The sequence below is a fragment of the Grampus griseus genome (assembly GCF_964374135.1).
Source record: "Grampus griseus genome assembly, chromosome: 15".
In the NCBI taxonomy this organism is placed as follows: domain Eukaryota; kingdom Metazoa; phylum Chordata; class Mammalia; order Artiodactyla; family Delphinidae; genus Grampus; species Grampus griseus.
Genome location: NC_139009.1, coordinates 63,233,222 through 63,246,922, shown reverse-complemented (window position 1 = coordinate 63,246,922; position 13,701 = coordinate 63,233,222). Strand labels below are relative to the sequence as shown.

The window sequence follows — 13,701 nt, the reverse complement described above, 5'->3', positions numbered from 1 at the left end:
TCCTCCCGGACCAGGGCACGAACCCGTGTCCCCTGCATCGGCAGGCGGACCCTCAACCACCGCGCCACCAGGGAAGCCCCCACGTATCCTTATTTTATTCATGTTTTACCGGAATCACTGTGAGCTGCTATGTTTAGAATAGGCTAAAGAGGGGTAAAGGTACAAGCAAGGAAAGCAGGCAAAAAGCCACTGCAATCATCCAGAGAAGAGATAATGCCGTCTTCGAACAGAGAGGTAAGCAGTGGCTGTAGCGAGAAGTAGTTGATTAAAATATCACCAATCTCATAACTCCTTACCACTAATTCACTCTGAAGATAAATGAACAAATATGTTTCTTTCATAGGATAATTCACCCTCTTCCAAAACGTCTTTTAGCTCCCTATTGCCCTCAGGCTAAAGTCCCAACTCCACAAGGCTCTGTTTCTTCTATCACTACGCTCAGATCTACACCTGGGCCTCAGTCCAGTCCCTCTCCGTTCACTCCGTTCCCCCCACTTTGCCTTTCTTTTCTATTTCCACCACACTCCTTTCCCCACCCCACCCCCAATCTCTAAATTGTGCCCACACAAAGACCCAATTCCTCCAGAAAGTCTTTCGGGGTCTCCACTGGTATCTCTCCCTTCTTGAGTCTCCAATTGCACCTGATGTTAATACTCCACAGTAATTTTATCTTTATTTTGTTTTTGTTTTTTTTAATCCCACTTTTTAAAAAGTAACTATGGACGTCGGTGTACCAGCTCTAGGGCCCCTGCGTCTTCCCCAAGTACGGGACTGGGCCTATGCTACCGCAGGAGTTCGCTGCCCCAGCGTGTCCATGTGTGGTAGTGTCCTAGCCGTCCTCCCCTCCTTCTTGGGCATCTGCTCTGCATTAGTCTGTCCCAGGCCTCCGCAGGCGCCGATGATTGAATCATCATCATTAACCAGGGCCTGCTCCCCCATCCTCGGCGGCAGGGGAGAGTGTGGGGGCGGGGGTACGATCACTACCAAGTCCCTGGGGGTCCCTCCTTCCCCTCCACCCTCTACGAGATTCCGCAAAGCTCCGAGAAATCCCCTCTGTGAAGCCGGGACCAGGCCCACCATCGGGATGAAGCTCCGTAATGCGGACGCGTCAGCCGCGGAGGGCGACACAAGTAGAGGGCCCTGGAGGGGCTTCTTTAGCAGGGACATCATCACAGGAGATCGACGACCCTGAGCGGTGGCGGGAGGAGACCGCCGGGCCTTTGGGAGTTGAAGGCGGCCGTCTTTTGCAGGCTCCAAAAGTTAGTCCCGAGGTCATGTCGGGTCTATTATGATGATTACTACAGGAGCTCAAAGAGATAGGACCCCTTCCCAGGCACCCCCCGACTCCCTAATTACAGATTGAGGAGGGGGAGGGGCCAGTGGGGCTCAGGTGAGCACACGGCGAGAAAGGGACATGGGCGGGGCCTTACAGAGGGTCAGCCAATCCGAAAAGACCTAAGCCTTCGTTGCGAGGCGACAAGTCCCGCCCCGCAGGCGGCACCGGAAGTGGCCGGCCGGGATCAGCCTTTAAGATGGCGTCTCCTCAGGGGGGCCAGATTGCGATCGCGATGAGGCTTCGGAACCAGCTCCAGTCAGTGTACAAGATGGACCCGCTACGGAACGAGGTGCAGGGGCGGCAAGGTTACCACTGTGGTCGGCTAGCGGTGCGAACTGCGGCCGGCTACAGGACGGGCGGTGGCTGGCCGGGCGCCAGTGCGCCTGCGCAGAGACAGGGTGCCCAATGCGCCTGCGCGATTGCGGTCGGGTTGCCAAACTCCAGGCTAGGACGCCTGCGCATTGTGCCGCTCACGCTTTGTAGTCTCCCCTGGGAAAGGAAGGTGGGGCGAGTTGGCTTGGAGGGAGACCCCGCTGTGCGCGGAGCCCTCTGCTGGGCGGAGGGGGAGTGTCAATCCCCGGGAGCTAATCGGCTGACGGCGCAGGGTGCGGTGTTGGCCGTGGGGTCTGATGAGAGGCGACTTCCAAGTTGTGAAGGCGCACGGGTTGGGGTTGGGAGAGTGATCGTTGACGGAGGGTGTGTCCGCAGGAGGAGGTCCGAGTAAAGATCAAAGACTTGAATGAGCACATCGTCTGTTGCCTGTGCGCAGGGTACTTCGTGGATGCCACCACCATAACAGAGTGTCTTCATACGTGTGAGTGCCCAGGACCCTGGCTGTTTCTTCCAGGCCCCACTTCCCACTAAGCCGGCTGCCAGCCTCTAGGCTGCTTGCCCCAACCACCCAGGCGACCCACCCAGCCCATGAGCCCGATTTCCAGAGGGCCTGAGAGTTTGCTTTTCTCTTCTTGCAGTCTGCAAGAGTTGTATTGTGAAGTACCTCCAAACCAGCAAGTACTGCCCCATGTGCAACATCAAGATCCACGAGACACAGCCACTGCTCAACCTCAAACTGGACCGGGTCATGCAGGACATCGTGTACAAGCTAGTGCCAGGCTTGCAAGACAGTGAGTACCCAACCTGACTTTGAGGGGCCTCTAGAGGACTGATGCTCGGTGACAGCTTGAGATGACAAGGGCTTTGGTAAAGAGGTTGACAGCTAGAGGGACAAAGAATGAGGGAGGGCTTATATTTTACTTCCTGTACTCCACTCCCTTCTAGGTGAAGAGAAACGGATCCGAGAATTCTACCAGTCCCGAGGCTTGGACCGGGTCACCCAGCCCAGTGGGGAAGGTATGTCTCTTGGTAACAGGAGGGTAAGGTAAAACCCCCAGAGCATTCCTCCTGCCCAGTTTTGCTCCCCGGGGAAAAAGGCATATGGAACATGTGCCACTCTCCTCATTACTCTGTCTTTCTCAGAGCCAGCCCTGAGCAACCTTGGCCTCCCCTTCAGCAGCTTCGACCACTCAAAAGCCCACTACTATCGCTATGATGAGCAGCTGAGCCTATGCCTGGAGCGGCTGAGGTGAAGGACAGGTCATGGGCTATCTGAAGTGACAGTGACAATGACCCAGAGGCAGGGAGGGGCTCAGGGAGAGGGCGAGCAGTAAGGGAGTGTCTGTTCACTTGAAGAGAGTATATCATGGTCTGGGCAAGGGACAGGGGAAAGATAGAGCTCCCTAACCTGTGTCTGTTTCCCCCCCCCCCCCCAGTTCTGGCAAAGACAAGAATAAAAGCATCCTGCAGGTGAGAGGGGCTGAGGGGAGGGCCTCTTTAAGGAGACTCACCTCCCCATGGCCCTTCCCTCACACACCTGTTCTCTTCCTTTCCCTCCCCACCCCCAGAACAAATATGTCCGATGTTCTGTTAGAGCTGAAGTTCGCCATCTCCGGAGGGTGCTCTGTCACCGCTTGATGCTAAATCCCCAACATGTGAGTATCCCATAGTAAGTTTTTTGGGGAGGGCGGCTAAGAAAGGAGGAACAGAGTATAGGGTAGACCAGGGTAGTTCTTGACCTGTGCAAGAGGATACTTCTTGAAACTGTGCCCCTGTCTCCCTTCTAGGTGCAGCTCCTTTTTGACAATGAAGTTCTCCCTGATCACATGACCATGAAGCAGATATGGCTCTCCCGCTGGTTCGGCAAGGTGAGCCAGTGCCAAGGCAGTCTCCAGGGCAGGGGCAGACTGAGGGGGCCTCTTGGGTAAGAATGTTCCCACTGACTGCTTCTTCCCTTTATTCTCTCCTTAGCCATCCCCTTTGCTTTTACAATACAGTGTGAAAGAGAAGAGGAGGTAGGGGCCAAGCCCCCACCTATCCCTCTGCCCTTCCCTCCCCAGATATTTATGTGAAATTAACCTTGGCTTTATTTTTTGAAATAAAAATTTTTAAAAAAGCAAATTTTTCCTTTTTTTCCTGCCACACACTCATGCTTTGTCTTGTGTCCTGCTTCCCTCTTGAGTTTCATCAAGAAGGAGGGCCTCTCTATGTTGGTGTTCCCTCAGTGAATTGCCAAAGGAAAGCAGTAGAGGACCCTACATATGTAAAACTCTGAAGGTGACCTAAGTGAAACCAGGTCATTCATACCAGCTCTTTTTGGTGAAGGGAAGGGGAGCTCTCACCGTCCTTGAATGTTGCCACATATAATGAAGGCCTGAGTTGGAGGTATCCTAATTCAATAGTGGTGAGAATGGGGCTAGGGTTTGACAGTGGCCACTGCAGGACTGAAGAAGAGTGATATTTGAAAGAAAATACAAAGAATTGCACTATGGGAGGAGCCTTAAAAAAAGTGGGATGCAAGAACACATGGGGATAGTCACAGCTGGAAACCTCGCTGTCCATATGAGATTCAGTGGGCCTTCAGGGACCTGGGCTAGGTGAAGCCAGGGTGTGGAGAGGGTAGTTGAAAAGAGGGAACTGGTGCTCAGGAGAGGCACTTTTTAGGAACAAGAGGGAAGCAACAAGGCGAGAACTCCACTGAGTAATTCAGCAAGCATTCCTTGTCTGTTTGAGCCAGACAGTAACAGAGGAGGGGACTGGAGGCCAAAGCAAGGAGCTCCTGAAGGAAGCTAATGGGCTGCTGTGGAATCTGGGACAAACTGGATGGCATAGGCAGCATAAATGTTAAACCTTATTTTAAAGCCTAAATCTGGCGCTGGCCAAAGTCTGACTCATGAATTCAAGGGGCTCATTGGGTATAGCTTGTGAGGGCTGAAGGTGCCTGAGCTTCCCCAGATGGAGATTGGGTGGCAGAGGGCTCAGGGGAGGGCCATAGTGAAGGTGGCCTGAACTGGCTAAAAGAGCCAGAGACTCAGGGGCAAAAACCTGAGCTCTCTCCCAGGGCACAGTAGGCGTGGGCTTCCCTCCCCATGGATGAAGCTTGTAGGCCAAGAGAAAGGCACATGTGGAGAGACTGCAGACAGCAAGGCAGAACCCCTGGTGACCTCTGGGCAGGCAGCAGGGACCAGGGTAGGGACACTGCAGGGCCACTGGCCCAGGCCCAGTTCCTTCCTGGCACCATCTCCAAGATTCCCGAGCCTCACATGTTTCAGACCTCAGGCCTGGAACGCGCCAACCCCCACCCCCCACCCCCACCAGCTGTCCTTGAAAGCCTAAGTGTCACCTCCTACAGAAAACCTTCCCTCAGCCAGAATCAGGGCTTTTTTCAGTGTCTTTGGCCTGCCTCTATACCAGCATGTATCTGGAGGTTTCTGATGAATTATATCTATCCCAGGGTTCCCCATTCTCTTCTCCCTGAATTTAAGCTTGGGTACTCCCAGGCCCACTCAAGCACGCAGCACTTAGACTGTTCTCAAGGCATTTGTGTGTGAAAGGGCATTTCCGGGGGCGGGGCGGGGGGCGGTAGTGGAGGTAAGGAGAATGGAAACGCCCCTACAGAGGAGTCCAGTAGGGGCTTGGCGGCAGCTTGACATCTAGCAGGCCCAGTCAGAAGGTAAGGCTGCTGGAGACGGGAGACCTGAGAACCAAGCCTTGGGATGAGGCCTTTGATGACACATGGCTAGCGGCCAAGAAGCAGCAGAAGGCGCTCAGGCCTGGATCTGGGTTGGCGCGGCTCCCCTCCTCGTCCCCAGCTCAGTGGGGCCTTTTTTGTTGTCTGTCAGCCGGGGTGGCAGTGGTGGCGGTAGCTGCTGCTGCCGTGCGTCTCCCGAAGTGGCTGATGCAGACCCGCTGCGGGCAACCGCGCCGTTCTCCCTCCATCTGTGGGTCCATTACTTCCCTCCCCGGCCTGCCCCACGCAGATCCCGACCCTCGGGGTCACTCGGGTCTCGATCTGCGCCACAGCGGGCAAATCAAGCCCACGGTTCTCTTGGGCTTGGTGACCTAGAACGCCGGCGCCGTGCTCAGAGAAGCGGCCGCAGGGCCTTCCCAGCACGCAGCCCGCCCTCAGGCGCCCGGGACCTCGCGGGGCGCCCGGGACCTCGCGGGGCGCCCGGGTGGAGGCGTCGGTCCTCACCTGCAGGGCCAAGCTCGCCCTTGCCCCTCATGCCCTTTCTCACCAAACCCCTTTCGTGGTCCACACTCACCTGAGGGAAGGGGCACCAAGATTTGCTCTGGCCTTTGGCACAGAGGAGGACCCGTCTCTCTCAGCCTGGCCAGTCTCTCCCAGGACTTGGGGGTGGGCGGGGGTGAGGAGGTAGGGAAAAGGGACTTCCCTGGAACAATGGGTCCCAAGGGGTACACCAGTGTAGGGGTGTGGGGGAGTGTCTGAGCATCCCGCCGCTCCCGCACCCCAGCCTGCACACTCCCAGCTTGGTGGCAATTGCACAGAGCTTTTTGTGAGCCAGCGTAAAGGCCTAAAAGAACTCACAGACCTGAGGCCCTAAAAGTGAGAAAACTAAAATTTATGTCTGAATCGGTTATATCTGCATTAACGTTTTCTGAAAGAGAAAACCATCCCAGAAGTGTGTGAGATGTATGGACTCCCCACCCCAGCTCCTCTGCCTGGAGTTTCTTCTCTAAAATGCCCACTTCCCTCTCACTCTGGTTAAGGGATTTCCCCTGGGGGGGGGGGGGAGGACAAGCACATCTCTTGGGACTGTCCTCGGCCGTCCACCAACCCAAGGAGGTTATTCTGGGGATTCCGCCCCCCTTTACACTCACAGAATTCAGAGAAATGCGTGGGGTGGGAAATCCAGGGGACTGAAGGTCATTTGTTGAGCAGATATGGATGCCAAGAAGAGGGGGTACACCTGGGGCAGGCCTGGGTAGAGGAATCTGCAAGCTGAGAGGCTGAGGAGGGCAAGGTGGGCCAGAGGTGCACTGTCAGGGAATGTGAAATAAGATGGGGGTGATGAGGAAAGGGAATTCTGAAAGAGGGTGTTGGGGGTGGGTGAGAAGGCACCCTTAAGTGGGAATGGAGGTGCCTTCTGGAGGGAAAGTGAGAAAGAGGGGATCTCTGCTAGAGGAGGGAGCAGAGGACCCCCAAATGTCTGAAGGGACAATGGGGAGAGTCTGTTGCAAAAGGGGGGGTGGCAGGCAGCAATGTATGCTCACGTCTTTGGATGGCTCTGGGGAGGACTCAAGTCAGAGAGGGCTGGACCATGGGGGTGGGAGGTATGGTGGGAAGAGGTGCACTGGAAAGCAGCAGCACTGCCAAGCTGGGGTTGGGGGAAGCCTATGAGACAGCTAAGCGCCCTGCTCCTCAGCCCAGGACCCAGGTTTAATCTCTTAATCTCCCTCATTAATCATTCCCTTCCTCCTACCCCCCTCGGAGGATCTGGTTTCTCCCCAGCTCAGGTTCCAGGGGCTTTGCTGGGAAAAGTCCCCTCCTGTGGCCCCACAATTGTCTGGACAAGTCCCTGGCTGCTGAGATGACCTTAGCTGGGCTCTGCTGTAAGTGGCCTCTTCCCTTTACTAGTCTCTCCTTCCCTCTCCTCCCCCAAACCCACATCTGGGGACTGCCCAACCCCATTGTCCAACCCCATTCCTAAGCCCGGTTGCAAGGGGGAAAATGTTGGAGAGACAGAAGGGGAGGAAAGCAAAGGCCCTTCAGGAGAGCCCCACACTGACACACAGGAGTAATTGAGAGCAGAAGAGATGACCTAAAAGCTACATAAGAAGATGCATGAGTGAAGGCTGGAGTGTCTGTTTGGTGACAGGCCTGGGACATAGGCTAGGCAGTTCCTGCAGCCTCCTGAGACCTTCTTTAATTGCAGATTAAGGGAAACCCCCAGGATGGTTCAGAGGGCTGAGGCCTCCAGCTAAGAGGATCTCTCCTGGCCCTCCTCCACCTGCCACCATTAATAACCAATTAACAAGGTCCTGGCATCTCAGCTTTCCACCGTCTGCTCTCTGATCCAACAGTGGCCCACTGGGCTGAGTTTATTGCTTAGGCTGCCATGAAGGTACTATGTGAGTGTCTGTGTGAGTCTTAGGGGATGGGGGGTGACTTGGGAGGGAGCCCTTTACCAAGAATACCCTTTGTTGGGTGTGGGCTATGTCACTGCCTCAGGTTACATGAGGTTCCCTGACCCCCATTATCAAAGTGTTTTCCTGTCCTTGTCAAGGAGTCTTTGACCCAGGTGTCTTGGATCTCCCAAGCTCTGTTCAGGGCACCCCAACTGCAGGCTCCACTTGCCCCAGAGAATAGACAGGTGGACTCAGAGTATCACTGCACAAACAGTCGGAGGTACAGAAGTCTACAGAGAAGGTGACATAATGCACAGTCCAGGAGGGACTTGTCCACTTCTTCATGGCACTGTTTGAAAAAAACAGAAGAGATCATAGCAGCGAGTTCCTTAGGAGTGGTGAGTTCCTCAGGAGTGGTGGGGCTTCTCTGCCTCTGGGATGTGAGACGTGAACAAAACCCTTGCCCTGTTGGGCCTCCACTGGTGAGCAGTGCTATCCCAGAGTTGTCTTCTTCCTACAAAGGAGGGCTGTGGTATAAGCCCAGGACTAGCTGTGGGAGAGAAGTGAGAAAGACAGAACCCGGATAAGATAGGAATGAATATCCCAGGTCTTAGAATTTGCCCCTGGGTTGGTAGGGGTTCTGTCCCAGGATCTGGTTGGGTATATGAAGTCTGCCCTTCAAGTCACTCTTCTATAGCGAGTGACCCTGACGCTCCTGGGCAGTGACCAGTGGCCGCCTCCACTGTTGTAGATGCTGGGTGGTTTCTGGGCCTCTCCAGGCTGAAGGACCTCTACTCCAACTACAGGAGCTTAATAAGAAAACAAAGACAGATCGACTGATAGATGGAAAGAGTAACCGGGAAGCCCAGGCTTCACTGGCAAAGACCCCTCCTGGGCAGTAACACTAGCTCTGGTTTGCTGTGTCCTCTCTCCTGAGGCCCAGGTCTCCGGCCCCTTCTCCATGTGTTTTGACTTCCTCAGGGCCTCTGAGCCCTAGCGGGACAGCCTTGGGTCCAGCCAGAGAGCCGGCAGAGTCCACTCACCTGCACTTGCTTCCCCATGGCATCCCCAGGATTCCCGGTTACAATCGCTCTGCCTGGCCAGGTCCTTCCAAGTTGCAAGTCCCCCAGCCCCCAGCACCGCGCTAATAACTTCCAGCCGCCCGACCTCTTTAAGAGCGTTCCGCAGGGATGGGGCGGAACGAGGGGGCCAGGTCAGGAGACAGAGGTCCTTACTAGGTGAGACTGCGTATCCTACCACTGCCAGTTCTGCTCTCCCTTTTCGGAATTTTGCAACTCCCCAGCCGTTGGGGCCAGGGAAAGCAATTTTATTGCCGACGAGTTTATGAGCCAGAGCTGCGGCTAGGCGGGGAGTCTGTGGTATACAGAATCTGGGGGCCGCCCAGGAAGGGTCCAGCCCGAGTGTGCACTGCGCCGCGTCCGGCAGCGCAGAGCAGCCCTGCGGCCCGGCCTGGCGGGTTGTTCCTCCGGTTTCTCTCCACACCTCCCCACCCTGTAGAAATACCGCTGCGGGAACGTCTACCAGCTCCAGACCCACCGCGGACCCGGCCGGGTTGGGGGGTGGGGGCGCAGGAGGAGGGGCACTCGAGGCTCGGGCCAGCGCGGGGGGCGGGTCCGAGGCTGGGGGCCCAGATCGGGCGCCGCGCTGGGGCCCAGGCAGCTGCGGAGCCGAGCGCGGCGGGCGGCGGGACCGCCACAGCCCGGCTGGCCATGAGCTCGGGATCCGAGCCCCGGACACCCCGGACACCCTTCAGCATCGCAGACATCCTAGGCCCGCACATGGTTCCCCGAGGACCCTCTGCGTCGCAGCTTCCAGAGTCGAACCAAGGTCCCACGTCGCCGCTGTGCGCGCTGGAGGAGCTGACTAGTAAAACTTTCCGCGTACTTGACGGGCACGCTCCGCAGCCCTCTGAAGGTATAGCGCCGGCGAGGTCGCTCACTGTGACTTGGCCTTTTCCCCATTTCTTTCCTCCAGGTTCCCGGTCTCGAACCTTCGTTCACCCTGGCCGCCACCCTAATCCGCACCCTGCCCTCAGCCCACGTGCTGGGGCTTGCCTCTCCCTCTTCTCCCCTCCCCTCCGTTAGTTCCCAGGCTCCGCGCCCGCTCCTGGAGGCCGCCAGCGCCGAGGGGAAGGGCCAGTCTGTCGAGAACTGTGCGGGGCAATCGCGACAGAGAAAGGCCAGAGAGGAGACAAAAGGCCTGGCCCGGAGGCTGTAAATGAGTGAGCTAGGGCAAGGGCGGCGCAGAAAGTGCAGGGAGGCGAGGCTCGGGCCTCTCCGGGTGACCGAGCTCCGCTCCAAGCCGCTCTCCTCTCGAGAGGGCGCAAGGAGCAGAAGTTCCTTGGAGCCTCAAGGGCCGCGGGACTCTGGACTCCGCCTTTCCTCGCCCTTTGTACCCCCACTCTCTCCCTTTTGGGCTCGAGGAGGGGGCGCCCGTGTCACCCAAAAAGAATAAGCCGAGAGTGCCCAACACCCACGAGTTTAAAGAAGGGCACGGTGCAGGTTCTCTTGCACTCACCATTCCAGCTGAATGCCCCTACTCTGACCATGGTCGGCCCCTGCCTCTGGTGCTGGCCCAGACCTGCAAGCCCGCTCCACCAGGGGCTCCGGAAGGCCTCAAAGGCCCCGCCCTAGACCGCCTGACCGTGCACCAGTTCTCTGGCTTGTCCCGCCCTCCTCCCACTCCCCGGTCCCCGCAAGATACCCTCAGCCTCCTGCCTCCAGTACCCCAGTGGCCGGTTCCACTTTGTGCCCCACTCCCGGGCTGAAATACCACCCTCCCCCCTCGCAAAGTTCGGGAAGGGGCGGCGGTTCTGGCTCCCGTCCGTCTTTTCGCTCCGCACCAACGCCCCCCTCGCTGGCTTGACCCCACCCCCGCTTTTCCTCCCGGACCGAAGCCTGATTCCCGCAAGCTAGAAGAAGGCTGACCCCCGCCCTGTCCCCGCAGGCCGCGCGGCCCCAGGCGCGCTGGGCCCTGGTCGGGCCGGCCGCAGACGGCGGAAGTCACGCACGGCGTTCACCGCGCAGCAGGTGCTGGAGCTGGAGCGGCGCTTTGTCTTCCAGAAGTACCTGGCACCGTCCGAGCGAGACGGGCTGGCGGCGAGGCTCGGCTTGGCTAACGCGCAGGTCGTCACGTGGTTCCAGAACCGGCGAGCCAAGCTCAAGCGCGACGTGGAGGAGATGCGCGCCGACCTGGCCTCGCTGCGCTCGCTGTCCCCCGAAATCCAGTGCCGCCTCGCGCTGCCTGACGGCGCCCCAGGCCTCTGCCCGGGCCCCGCCCGGCCTGACTCTGGGCCCCGATTGTCAGACGAGGAGATACAGGTGGAAGATTGAAGGCAAAGCTACCTCTAGGGCTCTGGGGCCCTGGACTCCGCGCCTCCGCGTCCTGTCTGGGTTCCGGGGTAAAGGGAGGGTGTCGACCCGGGCCCCTTTCGGCTCACAGTCCAGACGCCCACCTTTCCCAATTGTTGAGAATAAAGTTGAGACTCCGCCGCAGCACGCCTCAATCCTGACGCTCCCCGCAGTAAGAGCAAAATCTGCTGATTATTGCGAAGATTCCGTGCTTGGCACCGTGCTGAGCGCTTTAAATCCGATGTTTCCTTTAACCCTCAAGCAACCCTATAAGGTAGGTGATATAATTATGCCCATTTTACAAAAGAACAACCTCTAGGTCAGGATGTGGACCCAGGCATCCAACCAGCCTTCAGAGCTGGTGCTGGTCAGCTCTATGCTCTGGATACTGCGGGATGAGGGGAAGGGCATGGGACTCTGGTAGCTGCGGGCGCGTACTCCTCCTCTACTGGCCGCCTTAGTTCCAGGTCTCCACCCGGCGTTTGATCAGCTGCCACCTGGGAGACCTTGCACCTAACTAATAGACTGGCCCCAGAGTGACAGCGTCCTGCCTGACTCTCCTTTTTCCCCACCCTGAGGTCATTTGTTAATAGAGTCCTGACCCTTCTCCTCGCCCCCACAGAGAGAATCCTACACTGAGACACAGGCAAAGTGATGAGCTCTGGGAGAGGGGACATACCCCTGCTTCTGGGACCTCCATCCCACCCCGCACTTGGGCGGAAAATGTCACCACCAGGATGATGGTGGTGGCGGGAGGGTGGGAAGGATTGGTCCTACTTGCTGAGGCAGAGCTTAGAGTAGCTGCTTGCAGGGTAGAGAGCCCAGCCCACCTCCTCCAACAGATATTTCTGAGATTAATTTCTAACGCTGGTAATGAATCATCCTCCTGCATGTGATGGGGAGGGAAAAGGAACACTCCCCGTGATGCAAGTCTTCCCCCATGCCTGGTCATCCCTGTTCATCTTTAGGAGTCCCTCCTCATCAGTCCTTCCTCCCTCCCCAGACCTTCCCATGCTCAGGTGCCACAATCCCACCCTCAGGATGCTCTGGGAATAATCCACCCAGCGCTGGGGGTGGGGGAGGGGTATGTGTCAGCTAGGGCCTCAGCTGCAGGTAGAAGTCCCAGAAAAGGATATTTCAGGGAAGTGAACGAGGCTGGAAGGCAGAAAGGAACCTGGCATTTTCAGACACAGTTCCAAATGCTTTGCATGGATTAATCTTTACAATAAATCCCATGAGATGAGACTTTAATTTCATTGTAAGGATAAGGAGAATGAAATCACAGAAGCCCATGATCATGTCGTGAACCTTGTAAGTGGGGGCTGGGACTACTAACCGAAAGAAGTGTTCACAGAGCAGAGAGAGGGAAGAGCCAAAGGTAGGAATTTAGGCATTGTACTGTAGACAGAGCAGGTCATGGTTCTTGGAGGTTTTAGGGAGGAGAGGTATAAGAGCAATGTTTAGGGCAGGCGCATCTGGCTGCATGTGCAGGGTGACTGGCGCAGACCTGATGAAGGAGTGTAGCTCTGGCCACTGCAAAAAGTAAGAGCAGAGAGAATTCAGGGCCAGACTTGGAGTCGGGAGGAAGGTTGTTATGAAACAGGAATCAGTGTAATTTCTCCAGTGACCAAAGATTGGAGGAGTCAAAGACAACCTTGAAACCCTGGGCCACTGGAAGGAAAATGACATCATTGACAGGAACAGATAATGACTACTAGTACAGAGCTAAGAATCTGTCACCTATTATATACAAAAAGTATTCTTTGCACCTGTGTTGCCTCTACAGTACACATATACAACACACACATACCTCCCCTGGTTCCTGTTCAGGGCTCCATCTGTATTCCCTTCATCCTCTTCTAAAGACTGCCTCTCTGGAACCTTTAGATCGGGGTGACTAATTCATTCCTGTTTGCCCAGGGCTTTCCCAGTTTTACCACTGAAAGCTCCACAGCCTTGGAAATCCCTCAGTCCCAGGAAAACCAGGATGTTTGGTTATTCTGCTTTCCAGCCTTGGGGACTCAGACCTCAGGCTGCTGGGTCAGAACCCTACCAGTCAGCAGTGTGAGTGTGGGACAAAGTGGAGGCAAGGTGTCAGGAGTCCTATGGCTCTTGGGAAAGATTCGAGTCCAGGACAGTCTAAGAGGTACTGGGGCGGGGACATTTCTTTGAGGGGCTGGAAGAGCAAGGAGCAGCTCAGCCTGAAAGCAAAGACGCCATACAGTAGTGGTGGGTGGCCCTTCTTTGAGGGGCCAGGAGCCCTAGTGGAGTCCCCAAAGCATGTAAGTCCCACCTTCCTAGCCCCAGTCCAGGACAAGAGGGCCACATGAGCAGGCCTGGTATGGAGGCACTGTAATATAATCACCCCTTAAACAAACACAACTACCTCTCCCGAACCCCACCCCCCGGCCAGCCGGGCATGAGCAAAGCACTCCCAGGGCAAATAATTCTAGTCAGGAAGGTAGGGTTCAGTCAAGTTAACTGGCTCTGAGCCATAACCCTCTGCTACTTAGGGCTTCCTAAATTCTAGCCCAGTGCTACCACCTCTTATGATCAAGTCTTGGATAAACA

General features: G+C 56.5%; 2 protein-coding genes across 3 annotated transcripts; both read left to right on the top strand.

Annotated features, from left to right (window-relative positions):
- Positions 1-1,520: 1,520 nt before the first annotated feature.
- On the top strand, positions 1,521-3,754 carry PCGF1 (polycomb group ring finger 1). 2 transcript variants are annotated; one of them, XM_082672664.1, is made up of 9 exons: positions 1,521-1,625; positions 2,045-2,150; positions 2,308-2,460; positions 2,615-2,686; positions 2,813-2,918; positions 3,106-3,139; positions 3,238-3,324; positions 3,457-3,537; positions 3,641-3,754. In XM_082672664.1, exons 1-9 carry the CDS (start codon positions 1,533-1,535, stop codon positions 3,686-3,688), a joined length of 780 nt encoding a protein of 259 aa, XP_082528790.1. In that variant the 5' UTR covers positions 1,521-1,532; the 3' UTR covers positions 3,689-3,754. The 2 variants fall into 2 exon arrangements, with proteins under 2 accessions (XP_082528790.1, XP_082528789.1); XM_082672663.1 differs by having other exon boundaries at positions 3,457-3,743.
- Positions 3,755-9,439: 5,685 nt separating this feature from the next.
- Positions 9,440-11,112, top strand: LBX2 (ladybird homeobox 2; the record flags this gene model as incomplete). Its single annotated transcript, XM_082672592.1, has 2 exons — positions 9,440-9,694; positions 10,727-11,112. The coding sequence occupies exons 1-2, from the start codon at positions 9,490-9,492 to the stop codon at positions 11,110-11,112; spliced, it is 591 nt and encodes a 196-aa protein (XP_082528718.1). The 5' UTR covers positions 9,440-9,489.
- Between the last annotated feature and the right edge of the window lie 2,589 nt (positions 11,113-13,701).

Coding starts and splice junctions, on each gene's coding strand:
- PCGF1 (XM_082672663.1), top strand. CDS start 1,533: ATGGCGTCTCCTCAGGGGGGCCAGATTGCGATCGCGATGAGGCTTCGG. Junction 2,919..3,105: donor CTATGCCTGGAGCGGCTGAG/GTGAAGGACAGG, acceptor CCCCCCCCCCAG/TTCTGGCAAAGACAAGAATA. Junction 3,325..3,456: donor TGATGCTAAATCCCCAACAT/GTGAGTATCCCA, acceptor TCTCCCTTCTAG/GTGCAGCTCCTTTTTGACAA.